This window comes from Mustela lutreola, chromosome 6 (genome assembly GCF_030435805.1).
Source record: "Mustela lutreola isolate mMusLut2 chromosome 6, mMusLut2.pri, whole genome shotgun sequence".
NCBI lineage: Eukaryota > Metazoa > Chordata > Mammalia > Carnivora > Mustelidae > Mustela > Mustela lutreola.
The window spans coordinates 113,907,128-113,925,317 of NC_081295.1; the positions used below are offsets into that span (position 1 = coordinate 113,907,128).

General features: G+C 37.5%; 1 protein-coding gene across 1 annotated transcript in view; it reads left to right on the forward strand.

Annotated features, from left to right (window-relative positions):
* The first annotated feature begins 239 nt into the window (after positions 1-239).
* Positions 240-18,190, forward strand: part of LOC131834657 (uncharacterized) — a 236,725-nt gene continuing 218,774 nt past the window's right edge. The window contains exons 1-2 of the mRNA XM_059179336.1: positions 240-332; positions 1,035-2,032. Of these exons, the coding sequence (XP_059035319.1) occupies positions 240-332; positions 1,035-2,032 (1,091 nt within the window). The remainder of the gene's footprint in view (positions 333-1,034; positions 2,033-18,190) is intronic.

Genomic DNA, 18,190 nt, shown 5'->3' on the forward strand with positions numbered 1-18,190 from the left:
CATTATGTGTTACTGTTCCTGTAAGGAAGATTTACATTAGTTTAAGACTTACTTTGGTAATAAGTGTCATTTTCTTTCCCTTCGTCAAAAGTTAGAGGCCATTCCCCCACTGCCCTCCACACAAAAGTTTTCGGAAGAAAGAAGCAATACAGAAAACTTACAACAAAACACCTGCCCTGTTTACTCTCTCCTATGTATAATAAAAGCCTTGTTCTCCCCCTAAACGGAATCCAGAAGGGATGAAGGGATCGCTGGAGGCACCTGCCACTTCACCCTCAAGCTTGGTTCTCTGTCCCCAGCCTGGCTGCTACTACTCCAAACGCTGCAGCCAAGTAGATCAGTTTAAAGAAGTGTTTTTAAACAATGGGTAGTTATTTTTCACTGAAAAAAAAAAACAAAAAAACAAAAAAACCCTTCCAAACCTTCCAATATTTACTGTTTGAAAGCATCAGACTTAGAAGTTACTTCTCCGTAGGCTGAAAGGTGACTCCAGGCGCCTGTAAATATATCCTGGCCTACTGGTTCATAACTCCTGTACCACGTTGAGGCCCAAGGAAAATCTCAAACCGAGATGTATTTAAAAACGTAAGACACCAGACATCACGTAGCTCTAGCCTCCTGTATCACGGATGAGGAGAGCTAAGTGATTAAGTCCCTTGTCCAAGGTCACGCAGAGCCAGTTACTGGCAAGGCTGGTGCGCGACCTTCTTATCTTTCCACCTCCCAACCCCCACCCTGCACAGGCCCTCAGTAGCCCCAGCTCCTAAAAGGTTCCCACCGATACGGTTCACGAGCCAGCGGCATGTCAGCGACTCTTAAGCAATCGCACTTACATTTGCTCTCCCCGCCTGCTCCAAAAAGTATTAAAGGCACTCCCCCTGCTTTTTCCCCAAACCTAGGTGCCCCAGACAGCTTAAACCCATCGTGCCCCAAAAGCCAACTCACCCGCAGCCCCGGGCGCGGGCGCCCTCGGACGGACTCTGGCCCTCCCCGCAGTCGCCGCCTAGCGCGCCGCGGCCCGGACTGACGACTAGTCCAGAAAGTCACCGGCTGTGACCGCTAACGCCAGGGGCGGGCGGCGCCGCGCCGCCCTGCGGAGGCGCCGCAAACTTTTCCCCGTTCGCAAGTTGCCGGGCTCGGCGGCCGCGGACGGACTTCCTTCCCCGCTGCGGGAGCGAGGGGGCGCCCCTTCCCCGGGCGGGGGCCCAGCCGGCCGGGAGGGGGCTGGGCGAGGCGAGGACGGTCAAATAGGGGCCAGGGGAGCGCAGGCGCCCGCACTCGAGGCGCGCGGGGCCGAAGCCCGGCCGCATTGTCTCCGCGGCCTCGGACCCAGCTCCGGCGGCGGCGGCACGAGCGGGCGCGGCCGGGAGTTGCCGTCCCGAATCTGCCGCCCCCTTTCGCCGCCGCCGCTCACCGCGTTCTTTGTGTGTCTCTCGCCGCCCTCGGGTCGCTTCGCCGCTCGCCTGACAGCTGATGGGCTCGTCACGGTGGGTCCCGCGTCTTCCCAGCCGCCGCCAGCGGAGCCCGGCCCGGCCAAAGGAGGAGGACTGAGGAAGAGCGTTGACAGATACTGTCTTGGAGCGGCCGCCGCCGCGGGGAACCTAGGACTGCCCTCCGGGCGGCCGGCGACCAGCCCCGGCCCCGCTCTAGCTCTTCCAGACCTCTTCCGCGCCGGGACCCTTCCGTCCTCCCTCCGGGTCTGCCCTCCCAACCAGCTCCAGGACGGCGCCCGGCGCCCTGCTCCGCAGCTGAGCGCGCTCGGTCAAGAATCCTGGGGAACCCGCCCCGCCCCCTGGCTCCCGCACCCTCCAATGATCTTGGCCTATAGGGGGAAGTTCCATCCAATCAAGTGTCGGAAAACCCGGCCAGTCCCCGAGAGTGTAGCCAATGGAACACGACTCCGGCAACACACCCGCCCTGATCCACTAGGAACAAACCTCTCTGAGCGTTGCGGTGCGACCCTGATCCTGGCGCCCAGAGCAAGTCAAGTCCGGCTGGAGCTGTGTCACAAAGTGAGCCGCTATCAAGGCAGGTCTGGTGCTTAAATTACTGTATAATACTATAAGGTGCTGAGGAAAATGGGGACGCTGGACGTACGGCTTTTGTAGGTCACCAAAATCCCTACCCTGAACTTTTAAACTCCTTTTGTGGCGAAAGTTCCTCTATGTGAAGGAAAACTGCACAAACACGTTGTAGCACTATCTACGGTGCAAATGAAGGCCCTTACTTTTAGAACATTGCTTTAAGGTGTCTATCCAGACAGCACGGAGGTTGATGCATTTGTATAAATAAGTTTGCCAGAACACCGGGTATCTGGCATAGAGGTCTCCTGCTCTAAAACGCGGGTGGTCATGGCACTGCCAACTTTTTTTTTTTTTTTTTTCCTTTCTAAAAGAAAATTGCGTTCAAAAGTGGAAAGGTAGTTTTAGATACAAATCCTCTGAATTGTGAACTTTATTTCTGTAATAAAGTCACACGTTATCTTCAGTGAAGGTTGGGTAAACTAGTTGAATAGAAAATTATATACATACATATAGGGGGAGAAAGAGAAAGGACCTCAGGAAACCACCTGCTATCCATGACTAGCTGTTAATCACAGAACTTTGCAAGTAGTAGTCGCTCTAGAGTTGTTTATTTGATATGAATAGGGTTAGTTAGCTGTTGGTATTGCCGGTCACATACACTTTATTGAGCTCTTTATTGAAAGCGGACTACACCATGACTGAAACAGTTTGTAGTAACACATATTTGCATTAATTAACGTCAAATCATACTTATTTGTATTTCAAATAGCTGTCATGTTTTAGGCATAGACTACCTGCCTAAATTCTGTCAGAAGGTCCAGATTGTGGATTGACCTTGAGCACATCTCATAATGACTAACTCTCTTGTGAAAAGACAATATCCCCAACTCTGCATGGGTCATCAAAGCGCAATGAGACCCAACCAAGATAGCATTTGTTAAGATTTTGTGAGACGTTGTGCCAAGTGCACAGCAGCCTTAAATGTGTATATACTTCTTCTCTGCTTTTCTACAGGCAAGGACGAAGGTAACTACTTACTAGCCGCCCAGCGGTATTTCCTCTGACTGCACATTCTTCCAACTTGAAATATTTTTTGATCTCATCAGTTTTCCCATAACTTAGATATGAATAAAACTCTGGCTTCTTAATTCTAGAGCAAAGCAGCACTCCCAAGCTTTTCCTTTCTTTTTTTCTTTTCTGTCTCTCTCCCTCTCTCTTCTTCTTCATCCTTTTTTAAATGGGTAATGTTTTAGGAGAGAAATTTAATATATCCTATGACTGCCAATGTGCGTAGTTTTATGCAAAAGTTATTAATGGCTAAGTCAAATTTATACCCATGTAATCAAGTAATTTTTGTGGTCGTTTATTAGGGATTCACTTAAGCCATTTGTGCTTAATTTTCCAAGAGGAAATCAAATGTGTATTTTTAGAGATATTTCCATGTCATAATGTAATTTGTTCACTTTGTTCCAAAATATGCAATCTAGTACAGAAGTTGAATTATTACTTCAAACAAATGTACATATGGTAAAACTAGAATGTGAAATTTGCTAAATTTAATTGAACCAGCAGTTGTTATTTTCAACTAATTAACTGCACAGATTTCATTTTCTGTGTGAAAATTGTGGAAGAATCGATCAATATGAATCCAATAAACATGACTTATTAAATATATTTAAGTCAAAACCAGTGTTTGATAGTTTCCTGATAATTGATGACTCCAAACCCATTTATTACAGGAAATGAATATTTTATCAATAAGGTAATATTCCTGACCTCAACATGATATTTCATTCACTAAATGATATTTTCAAAGTTTTTCATCAATGATTTCTTCATCAGTTGTTCAATATGGAGCAAGAGAGCTGTCACTCTTAGAGAGCTGCCAGTTTTAACATACATTTAAATGTTTACTACAGAAGCTGTGACTTTGGGGGTAGTTTTAGCATTAGTAAAGATCATTTTTTTAAAATACAGAGACATAATGTCTTTTATAATCTGTATCACATGATCTGTGGTAATATGACTAATATGATTTTTTCTGTGTTTTTACATTTAAATGCTGTTGTATAAGATTGCTTTATCAATGAGTATAATGAATAACTTGATTCATATCTTTCAGATTCAGGTCACTGATATGCCTCTGAATTTCTAAGTGTCTTGGATAAATCAGACTTCCATTTGACTTCTCTCTAATTCACTGAATCCAATTTATTCATTTGAAAATGATGTTATTAGGAATAGTGAATAGTATCTACATAGAGGAAATAGAAAAACAGTTCACTCATTTTTCTTTCTGATACTGACATAGATGAGGGAAAATTCCTTTTGTGAACTACAACATCAGATCCCTCTAACTCTTTTACAAAACTTGTAGTTTTTCTGATTTCTTGAATCTAACCATGCAGACTCTTCAATGTGGGATGTATTTATGGCAAGACACTTTCATATACATAGGGAGGAACAGGGAGAAAATTCCAGAAAACACTGGTGACGGGCACACTAGTCTTCCCTCCTCGTCTTTTGGGACATAGTCCCTAAGGGAAATTTCCTTTAGAGTTTAGTATTAGCAGAAGTTTGGTTTCCCCTGAATTGAAATTTTGTTACTTCTCCTTTTTATTTCAACTATCAGGAAGCTCAGAACTAAATTTACATCTCAATTTAGGAAGGTATTATGGCCTGCTTCATTGTGATTTTTTTAAAAAAAATAAACATTGTATTTGGCTTATTATTTTTCACCTATGTATTACTAGCTTTTGTATGCATATATTTTATTTAAGCTACCTAAAATACTTTCTCAGGTGAATTATTATATGCATGAATAACATATTTTAAACCATCTATAAACCCTAGTTTATGAGGGGTTGAGCTGAGCATACCTTAAGCAGAATGTGTAATGAGGACAACATGAAGAAGATTGCTATGGTTTTTGTTCACAAAGGAAGAGGAATCTGATTCACTAGGCATAGCATCTCAAGACCTTTTTCAGAGAGGCAGAAAGGTATAGAAAAGTATAGTACAGTATAGGGAAGCTTTATTATACTTTTTTTTTTAAGATTTTATTTATTTATTTGACAGACAGAGATCACAAGTAGGCAGAGAGGCAGGCAGAGAGAGAGAGAGAGAGAAAGAGGGAAGCAGGCTTCCTGTGGAGCAGAGAGCCCGATGCGGGACTTGATCCCAGGACCCTGAGATCATGACCCGAGCGGAAGGCAGCAGCCCAAACCACTGAGCCACCCAGGCGCCCCTTATACTTGTTTTTTAAAGTTAAAGTTATTAGAAGAATTTATTTGTGGATATTTTCTGCAAACTCAGAGGTCTCACTGGAAAAAAAAAGAATATTTGACTTAAATATAAACTGAAATTCATATTATAAATTATACTTAAGTCATGGTCACTTCCCATTTTGCCCTTCAGTAGCTTTTATACTTAAGACAATAACCTCTAGAATATGTTTCAAATGCAATAAATCTTTTCACTAGGATCACTATACACCATTTCCTTCAATTTTAGTGTCTCTTTCAGAAAATAAACAATGTATCCCCCTGTTTTCAAATAATATTCTACAATGGCTTTATTTTTGAAAGACTTTTCCTGAGAAAGATATTGTCTTAGACTATTGCAGAGCTTCATCCTATCATTTTGTTTTGTTTTATAAGATGTATTTTAATTAAATATAACTGATGTATTATAAAATCATGTCCTTTTAAGATAGTGTCATTTAGGGGCGCCTGGGCTCAGTGGTTTAAAGCCTCTGCCCCTTCAGCTCAGGTCATGATCCCGGGGTCGATGATCCCTAGGATCGAGCGCCACATCGGGCTCTCTGCTAGGCGAGGAGCCTGCTTCCCTTCCTCTCTGTCTGCCTCTCTCTCTGCCTACTTGTGATCTCTCGCTCTGTCAAATAAATAAATAAAATCTTTAAAAAAAAATAAGATAGTTTTATTTACACAAAGTAGGTTGTAGCATCTCTTTTCCTGACAAGCAGGTAAGCAGGTAGGAGGTACTCAGTGAAGTTAAGAGGGTTTCTGTTGTGGTAGAAAGCTCAACTCAATTTAACTTAATTATAAAAACATTCTTTTTGTTTAAAGATTTGATTTATTTATTTGAGAGACAGAGAGAGAGCATAAGCAGGGTGAAGCAGACTCCCTGCTGAGCAGGAAACCCTTCTCTCCCCGCCCCCCCAGCCTACCTCTCCCTTACCCCTGCCTCACAACAATGACTCAGGGCTGGATCCCAGGACCCTGGGATCATGAGCTGAAGGCAGATACTTAGCCAACTGAACCACCTAGGCACCCATAAAAAACATTTTTTTATTAGCTCAAATACTTAACGGTTCACTTTACAGCCTTAACAAAGTAAAAGTAAATGTATAGCTAACTGACAGAGTTGGAAGGTGAAAGACGGTAGCAAAAATTGAGGGATGAGTAGAGGCATTAATAGTCTTATTCCACCTAGAGTGGTGTCAAGAAACTGGCTAAAATTTATTGGACAAGAAACAGAAGTATAACTAGAGATTTCCAACTTACAACCAACAAAATGTAAAATAATAATATGATAATCAAAATTACAGAGGTACTTTGAAAAGTGCTACAGTAGAAGAACTAAAACCTCACTTTACATAGATTAGAGTCAAGCACATCTCTATGTGGTAGATAGCAAGATATACTCGTTTTTCCATTATCCAAATTTTATATTTTTCAACGAAGTTTATTATTTAGTTTTCTAAAAGTAGACATAGTTAAAAGACTTTTCCTTTTTGAAAGTATTTCAGTTGTGTGTGAGGATTGTTGTCTGTTTTTTTAAAAACCAAGTGAGTATTGTTTTTATGAAATTTTTCATATTGCAAAAAAGTCTTAACATGAAATTCATTAAAAAATAAATTTAGGGTATCAATATATAAATTAAACCACAATTATAAGGTAATTAGGGTAGGATACAATGTTTGGGATCCCAGTATACTGACATACAAACATTAACAGGAATATATGTGGTAGTTTTTAAGAAATAAAATATAATATAATGTATATATAGTGAAGTTATTTTATTTCCTTCAAAAGCAACTCATAATGTAATAGATTTTCTTTTTTGTACTTGAGAACAACTGTGCCTTTGGATCCCACAGATTCTAGTACAGACTGGATATGGAAAGAGAGTTTGTTAAATGCTTGTTTGTTTTTTGATGAAGTAATTGTATCCTTTGAAACTGTTTGACTCAGCATACACGAAAATTCAATAGAAAATGTGTTCAATTGTGAACTTCATAGCTTTGAGAAATGAATGAAAATTATGGAAAAAGATGGAAAGTTACAAAAGGAATTAGAAATTTAAAAGTTGGAATATTTGAAGAGTTGACATTTTTGAGCTTTGGGGGTTTCAAATTTTTCAGATACAATGCATTGTTAATTTTCTGTGCCAGTGAAGAGTGAAGGAGAATATGGGGGCCACTGTCAAATGCTCCTGGGAGACTCTTAGAATTAGTTCATCTTGGGAAATCAATCTGTGGGACTTGCAGTCTGTGTTGTAAATAGTCAAAGCCAACGGGAAAACAATCAACAGAAACCATGGAGATAGAAGAGGTGTGTGGGTGCGCCTGGTTGGCTCAGTGGGTTAAAGCCTCTGCCTTCAGCTCAGGTCATGCTCCCAGGGTCCTGAGATCAAGCCTCGAATTGGGCTCTCTGCTCAGCAGGGAGTCCGCTTCCCCTTCTCTCTCTCTGCCTGCCTCTCTGCCTACTTGTGATCTATCTCTATCTGTCAAATAAATAAATAAAATCTTAAAAAAAAGAGGTGTGTGTATGCACATGTGCACAAGCAAGCATGCTCGTGTGTAAGAGGTAAGGCTAAGTATATGTTTGGATCACCTGCCAGTTGATAAGGAGCAGGATAAATCTAAAATGCAAGTCAAGAAAAATTAAAGAGTCATCATAGAAGTAAAAACTACGGTCACAATGTAATTTTTTAAAAGGTTTTATTTATTTATTTGACAGAGAGAGACACAGCAACAGAGGGAACACAAACAGGGAGAGTGGGAAAGGGCAAAGCAGACTTCCCGATGCGGGAACTCGATCCCAGGATCCTGGGATCATGACCTGAGCCAAAGGCAGACACATAACCACTGAGCCACCCAGGTGCCCCATAGTGCAATGCTTTAATCCTAATATGTTAAGTTTTATTTTATAATGTACTGTGCCATTTGCAAAAAATGTGTGTGGAAAATACCTGAACTCTCATGAAAGCATTCTTATATGGTTGCGTCTTACCAAAGTTATCTGAAAATAAATACAGCAATAAGTGTTGGGTTTTCATTAACTTTTTTTTTTCTCCATTTGGAAAGAACCTTTATAATATGCAATGTCATTAGATCTTCACAAATTTCCCTCCAGAGAGAGAGAGAAGGCACTTGGCGTCGTATTTCAATTCAAAGACAGATTTCAGCTCTGCTACTTCAGTGGGATTCAACCAGGCCACTAATTCCTCTGGGCCTATAAATGAGGATGATAATAATTATAGATGCTGTATCTCTTTTGCTGTGTTGTTCTGAGGGCAGAAGCAGCCAGTCTGTTTGAACATGCTTTGTGGACCATTATGTGGGTCACCATTGTTCTTAGTAGCTTAGGTGCTATTCCTATTTTACAGAGAATGGAAAGGAGTCACAATGATTGAGATGAGTCCTCTGTTACCCAGCTACATAGGTTAGATCCCTGGCCCCAGACCCCCAGGTCTTCTAATTATTCGCAAGTGTTCATTCCCTTACTTTGATCCATGCTTTGAGCTGTGTCAATAAATATAAAATTAGAATAGTCAGCTGGTTTCCTCAGTTTCTTTTTTGGATTGAATCGTTAGACTAATTGGTTACCAGGGCTCTTTGACTGGAAATTGTACAATAATCAAGAATTTGGTTCATCAGCTCTCTTAAGGCTCTCCACTGACCTAGAAGGGCTTGTATGCAACCAAGGTGGAGGTGAAGAGCTCTGTAGAAAAGAATTTCTCTTGCTCCAGAGAGAAGAGAAGGGCACAAAGAACCAAGGAGGTGTTACAAGTTAAGAACTACAAAGGATGAAACAGTTCCTGAAGATTTCCTGAACGTGGGAGTAGAAGAGACATGGAGAGAGGATTTCTAATATTCAAGGGGAAATGTTCAGTGACACTTTCTAAACAGATAAATGGCCTTGTGGGAGGGATTTTTTGGGGGGTTGTTGTTATTTGTTTTGTTTCAGTGGATCCATGTGGAACAAAGGAAAGTAAGGAGTGACCTTATAAGACCTTCTCTTCCTTCACCTAGAATTTTCCAAAAAATTAGGACTTTGGACATCTATATCTAGATGACACATAGAGTAGAGTTAAAAAAAAAAAAGCAACCTTGAATGTATCTGCAGGTTCACATCTCTCTTGTTATGCTAAAGCCTATGGGTTAGAGAAACAGAAAAATTGTAGCATGTAGAGGTTAGTGCTGAAAATAGGTACCCAACATTGTGTGCTTTAGTGCCGTAAAAAATATTTGTTTGAGAAAGCCAAGAATATTTATTATTACAAATTTTGCCCTTATAGTCTAATAAACATGTTTAATTCACAGAGTGGAGTATCAATCGTGATTTGTTAAGGGTTTAGTATAGGATGTATTTATATGAATGGAATAGAATAGATAATAGATGAATAGAATAGAAAGATCAACAGCCAAATGTGGTTATCTCTGTGTAGTAGGATTATGGTAATCTACATACTTTTCTGATAATTTTCCAATGAACATGTTAAAATTAAAATAGTAAAAAGGTATATAACTGACAGAAAAATTCTGTTTTCCATCATTGCTACATTAGTTATAAAGCTTATGAATAAAAATGTTTATGCATTTTATGAATTATATGAAGTTATCTGCTTCTTACTGAAAATCTCTTTATTTGGACTTTTGAACTAAAAGTTTGAATATTCATTGTGATAAAATAATTTAGATGCCTTTTATGACCAAGTAAAAATTAGGAGATAATGTCAAGAGAAGTGAAATGAATTTTCAACGTGACAGTTATCTCCAACCTCTAAATTCTAGTTTTTTGATCAGTTTTTTTTTTTTTTTAAAGATGTGGGAAATTTTAGTTTCTTATTAGTTTACTTTAGGTAGAATAGTTAAGGACTAGTAAAGTAATAGACTAGCACGTAGTCTCAACATTTGAAAACCAGGAATTTCACTTTTTGAAGACTCACATGGCTCACTGTGAGTGATATGACTTAGACAGGAGTTCTTCATCGGGGAGATTTTGCAGCCCCCCCCCGCCACCAGGGGACTACAGGCAGTGTCTGGAGATATTTATGGTTGTTACAGGGGAGTGGAGTGGACAGGGTGCTACTGGAATCCAGTGTGTAGAGACCAGGGATGTTGCTATACGTGCTACAATGTACTGGACAACCCCCCCGCCCAATAATTATTTAGCCAAAAATGTCAATAGTGCACAGGCTGAGAAACCCTGTTTTAATTTGCAAATAAATGAAATGGTACCATCAACTTCAAAACCTAAAGAAATCAGTCCTTATTTATGTTTTCTTTCAAGCAATGAAGTATAAAAGTGTATTTCCCCCAAAAGTAAAAATAAAAGAGCTATTCTAGTACATTTTTGTGTTATAAAATAATTTTTAAAAATTGAGAAACCTAAGGTAGCTAATCACCGTGTTTAACAAAGGAGAATTGGAATAGTGAAACTCACAGAAAGCAACTGTGCTTCAGCAACCTAGTTGAGAATGGCTTTTTTTTTTTTTTAAATTTAACATTCCTCAAAAGACTATTTTAGGTAGTAATTCAAAACAGTTGGGAATGTGAATCCAATGATATGTCAAGAACATACATTAATAATGACTGCTATTCTCCCAAGAAATAAATGAAAACACAAAATGCACTTACTACTATTTTTTTCTGTGCCCTTCAGAATCATGAGTTATTAGAAAGGCTGTTCTGGGGCAAGATGCCTGGATACAGGACAGAAGTCCTCCTCTCTGTCACCCCAGTGTGAAACTTGTGTTCTCATAGGAAGATTCCTGGGTTAAGAAAACAACAATAACAACAATAACAGGAAGTTTGGCAGCATTTTGTATTGTGTTAACCCCATAACCCTGAACCATGTTTTTCAGGGCATTGAAAAGTATGTTTTCAGTTGATTAGCGCATGAAGTTCAATGAAGGTCACTGCATGCTTTTTAATTTTTCTCCCTAGAGAGGGTATTAATTTAGTTCCTTGTAAATAAGAATGAAGACTGTTAACTAAAGTTTACCCATTTGGTCTTTATTACTCCTTTCCTCCAAGAACAGGGTATGTTTTCATGAAGGATAAAATGATATGTCATGATTATATTTTGTTTTAGTTTCTAATTAAGTGTGTAATGCTTAAAGAGTTACAGAATTGTCTTTGGCAGGTTAGCTGATTACATGTTGAAGATCACTGTTACTTTGTGCTGTCAGAGATTTTCCTTTTAGTATATGACAGAATTAATTCTATGAGGTTAATCAGAAAGGCATAAACCCTCTTCTGTAAATATTTATAATATATTTTTAATTGGATCAGGAAGGAAAGAGGATTACAGGATTACTTTGTAAACATTCTGTACTTCTTTATAATTGTACAGTATTTTTCACTAATAATTTCTTTCTGGCCATAAAATAATATCTGCTTGCTACATAATATTTAGAAAATTCAGGAAAGCATACAGAGAAAAATAATTCCCAGAGACAACTGCTTCCAACACAGGTAAACTTCCACTGGCTCTTTTATAAAACAGGTGTCACTGTGTGCCCAAGCCTTCTTTTTGCTTCCACCATATAGTGAACATTTACCCGTTTTATCAGACTTCTTCCAAAACAAATTTAAAGTATCTGTATTGCTTATCTTAAATGACTGCAATTCTAAGTGTTTCTAGTTTTTTTTTCTCCTCTGTAACACATGTGGATGTATGTTATTCACAAGCCAGTGAGTTCTCATGTACACATAGATTAAAAAGGCTCTGGTTTATGCAGATTTCTCTGGGCATTTGCCACTGCTCTGTTCCTTTTCTTCCCACTCATGAATTATATTGCAATAGGAGTAAGAATAATATTACAGAGATAACCTTGACTGCACTCTATTTTACTAAATAATGTTTAGTTTACCACATATACTATTAATAGAAATGAATTACTTGTGATACCCCTCACCAATGATGTTGGATATTTTGTGACATAGCTCTGGTGATTAATGATAAATTCAGCTAATACAGGTATAACGTGACAATGAATGTTCCTGCCCTCAAATGTTCCCTAATTATTGCCATAAGATGAATGGCTCAAAGTAGAGTTATTCAATCTAAGAGCATTAATTCTTGATGTAGATCATTGAACTTACTCTCCAGAAAAGTCATTCCAATTTCTAATCTCACATTCACAATACTGGGCTTTAGAGTTAAGTTCAGCTAATTTGATATGTGAAAAAGATAGCCTTTAAAACAAAAATATTTGGAATTGAGTAATTTGATTTTTCCCTTCATGTTTAGTTTTTTCTTTTTTCCTTACTTTCCTTGGTTTTTCCTCCCATCACTTTCTTTCTTCCTTCCTTCTTTCTATTTTCTGTCCTGAAGTAAATACTTCATATTCTTTGCCATTTTTTTCTATTGCACTTTTAAGATTTACATATGCTCTTTGTATATTAATGATATGAAACTTTTTTGTAGTAAACCCATCAAGTATTTTTCCCAATTGTATATTTTTTAGATTATATTTATTTTTTCATGATGATGAAGTTTTAATTTCAGTTTTTGATGCTCTTATAGGGAGATTTCAAATTTTGTTTTCTGTAGTCAAATTTATACTATTTCTTGCATGATTTCTTTCAATGCTGTTATAGTTAGAAAGCTATTGCACATCCTGAGATCTGTTAAGTGCTCATATCTTCTTCCTGGAGTATGTGTGTGTGTTTTCAGCTTTTAAGATTAGAATAGTTTAATCATTCTACAGTTAATTTTATGGTAAAAAGTGAGGAGCTGGGTGCCTGGGTGGCTCAGTTGTTAAGCATCTGACTTCAGCTCAGGTCATGGAATCAAGCCCTGCATCAGGCTGTGTGCTCTGTGGGAAGCCTGCTTCTCCCTTTCTCTCTGCTTGTTTTCCCTCTCTCACTGTGTTTCTCTCTGTCAAATAAATAAATAAAATTTTTTTAAAAAATAAAAAAGTGAGGAACTAACTTAATTTTATTTCCATTTGTTAAATAATTGCCTCACACCATTAATGAATTTTCTTTTATGTCCTCACTGATTTATGATGTCACCTTTATCTCACACAGAGCTTTCTAATTCCTGTCATTGTTTTGTTTTTTTTTTTTTTTAATCTACTAGAATTGGTTTGTTGTCTGTTTTCACAACCCACTACATTTGGTGAGACACTTTCTCCATTAAATTTTTAATTTTTTTGTTTGTTTTTTCCTATTTATTCTTGATAAACTTTGGGAATTGCTTTGAAAAGATGTCTTAGCATTGCACTAGTACTCCAAGAATGCTTGTTAGAATTTTGGTGGATTAAATTAACTTATTTTCTCCCTATTCAGCCTCAAAGTGTGTTCTTCTATTCATGAAAGTTTCTTTATTCTTCTTACAGCCAAGTACTTGTTATTGTCATTCTATAGGTCTCACACAAGTCTTAAAGATTATTCTAGGAATTGTTTCTTATGATGTTTGATTTATTATTAATTGGATATTTTCATTATATATATTTTTTAAATTTTTTATTTTTTATAAACATATTTTTATCCCCAGGGGTACAGGTCTGTGAATCACCAGGTTTACACATTTCACAGCACTCACCAAAGCACATACCCTCCCCAATGTCCATAATCCCACCCCTTTTTCCCAAACCCCCTCCCCCCAGCAACCCTCAGTTTGTTTTGTGAGATTAAGAGTCACTTATGGTTTGTTTCCCTCCCAATCCCATCTTGTTTCATTGATTCTTCTCCTACCCACTTAAGCCCCCATGTTGCATCACCACTTCCTCATATCAGGGAGATCATATGATAGTTGTCTTTCTCTGCTTGACTTATTTCGCTAAGCATGATACGCTCCAGTTCCATCCATGTTGTCGCAAATGGCAAGACTTCATTTCTTTTGATGGCTGCATAGTATTCCATTGTGTATATATACCACTTCTTCTTGATCCATTCATCTGTTGATGGACATCTAGGTTCTTTCCATAGTTTGGCTATTGTGGACATTGCTGCTATTAACATTCGGGTGCATGTACCCCTTCGGATCACTACGTTTGCATCTTTAGGGTAAATACCCAATAGTGCAATTGCTGGGTCATAGGGCAGTTCTATTTTCAACATTTTGAGGAACCTCCATGCTGTTTTCCAGAGTGGCTGCACCAGCTTGCATTCCCATAAACAGTGTAGGAGGGTTCCCCTTTCTCCGCATCCTCGCCAGCATCTGTCATTTCCTGACTTGTTTATTTTAGCCATTCTGACTGGTGTGAGGTGATATCTCATTGTGGTTTTGATTTGTATTTCCCTGATGCCGAGTGATATGGAGCACTTTTTCATGTGTCTGTTGGCCATCTGGATGTCTTCTTTGCAGAAATGTCTGTTCATGTCCTCTGCCCATTTCTTGATTGGATTATTTGTTCTTCGGGTGTTGAGTTTGCTAAGTTCTTTATAGATTCTGGACACTAGTCCTTTATCTGATATGTCGTTTGCAAATATCTTCTCCCATTCTGTCAGTTGTCTTTTGATTTTGTTGACTGTTTCCTTTTCATTATATTTTGCTTATATATTATTAGTATCACAAATCTGATTTATATATATTTATTTTGTACTTGGTTACTTTACTGACCTATGTTATTATATCTAATACTTTTTTCAGTTAATTCTTTTAGATTACTTAGGTAAAAACATCATGTTATCTATAAATAAAATTGTATCTGTCCCCAATTAATTTTTTAAATTAACAAATACACCTTATGTTTCTGGGGTTCTTTTGTTTGTTTTGGCTATCACTTCTAGAACAGGTGGAAATGATAGTGTTAAGAATAGACATTCTTTTTTTTTTTAAGATTTTATTTATTTATCTGACAGAGAGATCACATGTAGGCAGAGAGGCAGGCAGAGAGAGAAGGAAGCAGGCTCCACACTGAGCAGAGAGCCTGATGCAGGGCTCGATCTCAGGACGCTGAGATCATAACCTGAGTCGAAGGCAGAGGCTTAACCCACTGAGCCACCCAGGTGCTCCTAAGAATAGACGTTCTTGACTAGTTTGTGATTTGCCAGTGTATTGTTATAAAATATGATGTTGGCTGTATGTTAAAGATAAATATTCCTTATTATGCCAATGAATTATCATTTTATTCTGAACTTATTAAGCAAGTTTTAAAACCCAGAGAGGGTTCATTAAACTTTATCAAATTATTTTCTACATCTATTGAGACATTTATGTATCTTGCAGTCTATTGGTGTGATTTTTGTTCATTAGGAATTATATATCTGAATTTTTAGGGTAATATTGAGTTATTCAGAATAAATTATTATTTTACTATAATCTGAATCAAATATGCTAATTTGTAATTCAAACTTTTGCATCTATACTAAGCATTTTTAGGTTTTACTATGAGGGTCACCCAGGCTTTCTAAAGTGTATTGGAACATTTTTCGTATTTTTTTCCCCCATGCACAGGCAGACTATATATCACAGGAATGATTTATTTCTGAAACTAAAGCACTCATTGATAAAACTCATGACTCTGCAGTTGTCTTGAAGGTAGTTATTGAAAACTTTTTCAGTTTCAATTCTTCCGTTGATAATGATCTTTTAAATTTTGGCCCACAAATATTTTTCTTCATTATCTTTGAATGCTCTTTATTAAGATTTTCAAATTTATTAAGCTAACTTATTTATGTTAATACTTTAAAAGAAGATTTACTATATACGCGCAATGGAATAATACTCAGAGGAAAAAAAAAGGAATAAAATCTTGCCATGTGCAACAACAAAGATGGAGCTGGAAAGTATTATCCTAAAATAAATAAGTCAGTGAGAGAAAGACAAATACCATATGATTTCACTCATATCTGGAATTTAAGAAACAAATGAACAAAGGTTTTAAAAAAAAAAAAAAAGTAGAGGAAAGTCTACGAGCCAATTCCCAACTATAGAGAATAAACTGATGGTTACCACAGGTGAGGTGGGTGGAGGGGATGGGTTAAGTGGGTGATGGGTTAAGGAGAGTTCTTGTGATGAGCCTGGATGATGTATGGAAGTGTTGAATCACTATATTGTACACCTGAAACTAATATTACACTGTATGTTAACTAACTAGAATTTCAGTGAAAATACACAAAGAAAAAAAAATCATATTTAAAATCATCCATAAGTCTGTTATTAAATCCTTTTTCTTTTCTTTTAAATATTTATTATTTATTTATGTTAGAGAGAGAGAGAGAGAGAGAGAGTGCACTAGTAGGAGGGATCGAGGGAAAGGGAGAGGAGAGAGAATCTCAAGCAAACTCCGGGCTGAGCACAGAGTCTGACCCAGAGATCATGACCTGAGTAGAAGTCAAGAGTCGGTCACTTAACAAATTGCCCTAAATCCTTTTAGGATTATATATTATTTCTACAAATTTTATTTATTTACTCTTTTTTCCTTGATTAGATTTTCCAGGACTTTTAGATGATTTTCCTGTTATATATATGAAATATATATATATATATATATACTTTTTTAGTATAAAATATACTATTTTTGTCAAAATAATTGACATCTGAGTATGTCAAGTGTCACTATGTAAGTTTAAAGCATACAGCATGAGGGTTTGATGTACATGTATTGTGAAATGATTGCCACAATAGTTCAGCTAACATCTGTCTTCTTACATAGATACAGTAAAAGGACAGGATAAAGAAGAATTTTTTTCCTTGTGAGGAGAACTTATATGATTTACATTCTTAACTATTTTCCTATTTATCTAAAGTAGTGTTAGCTATAATCATCGCATTGTTCGGTAAGTCCCTAGTACTTATTTAACTTATAATTGAAAAGTTTGTACCTTTTGACCACCTTCTTCCACCCTCTGCCTCTGGTAACCACAAGTCTGATCTCTTTCTATGAGTTTGTTTGTTTGTTTTAGATTCCACATATAAATAGATCATGCAATATTCGTCTTTCTCTGTTGACTTATTTCACTTAGAATAAGGCATTTAGGGTCCATCCATATTGTCACAAATGGTAGTATTTCTTCATTTTTTATGGCTAAATAATACATATATCTCGCAACTTCTTTATCCATTCCTTCGTTGATAGACACCTAGATTGTTTCCATGTCTTAGCTATTGTAGATAATACCACTATGAACACGGGAGTGCGGATATCTTTTCGAACTACTGTTTTAATTTCCTTTGGATATATTCTCTGAAGTAAAATTTCTGGATCATATGGTAGTTCTATTTTTAATTTTTTGAGTATCCTTCATAATGTTTTCCATAGTGGCTGCACCAGTTTACAATCCCACTAAGGGACTGTGCACAAGGGCTCCCTTTTCTCCACATCCTTGCCATCATTTGAGATTTCTTGTCTTTTTGGTTATGGCCATTCTGACTAGACTTGAGGTCATATCTCATTGTGGTTTTAATTTGCATTTCCCTAATGGCTAGTGATATTGAACATCCCTCCAAGTACCTGTTGGCCTTTTGTATATCTTCATTGAAAGAGTATTCACATCCTTTGCCCATTTTTTAAATTAGGTTTTGGGGTTTTTTTGCTATTGAATTGTATAAGTTCTTTATATATTTTGTATGTTAACCTCTTGTATCAGATAAATGGTGTGCAAATACTTTTTGCCATTCTAGATTTTCTTTTCACTCTTTAATGGTTTCTTTTGCTGTGCAGAAGCTTTCTAGGTTGATATAGTCCCACTTGTTTATTTTTAATTTTGTTGTTTGTGCTTTAGATGTCACATCTGAAATATCATTATCAAGACCCAGGGAAAGGAGCTTTATTCCTGTATATTCTTCTAGGAGTTCTGTGTTTTCAGGTCTTATATTTAAGATATAATCCATTTTGAGTTAACTTTTGAGTCAAATTTTGAGTTAATTTTTTGTGAGTTGTGTAAGATGTGGGTTCAGTTTCATTCTTTCACATATGAACATCCAATTATGCCAGCACCATTTATTGAAAAGACTTTT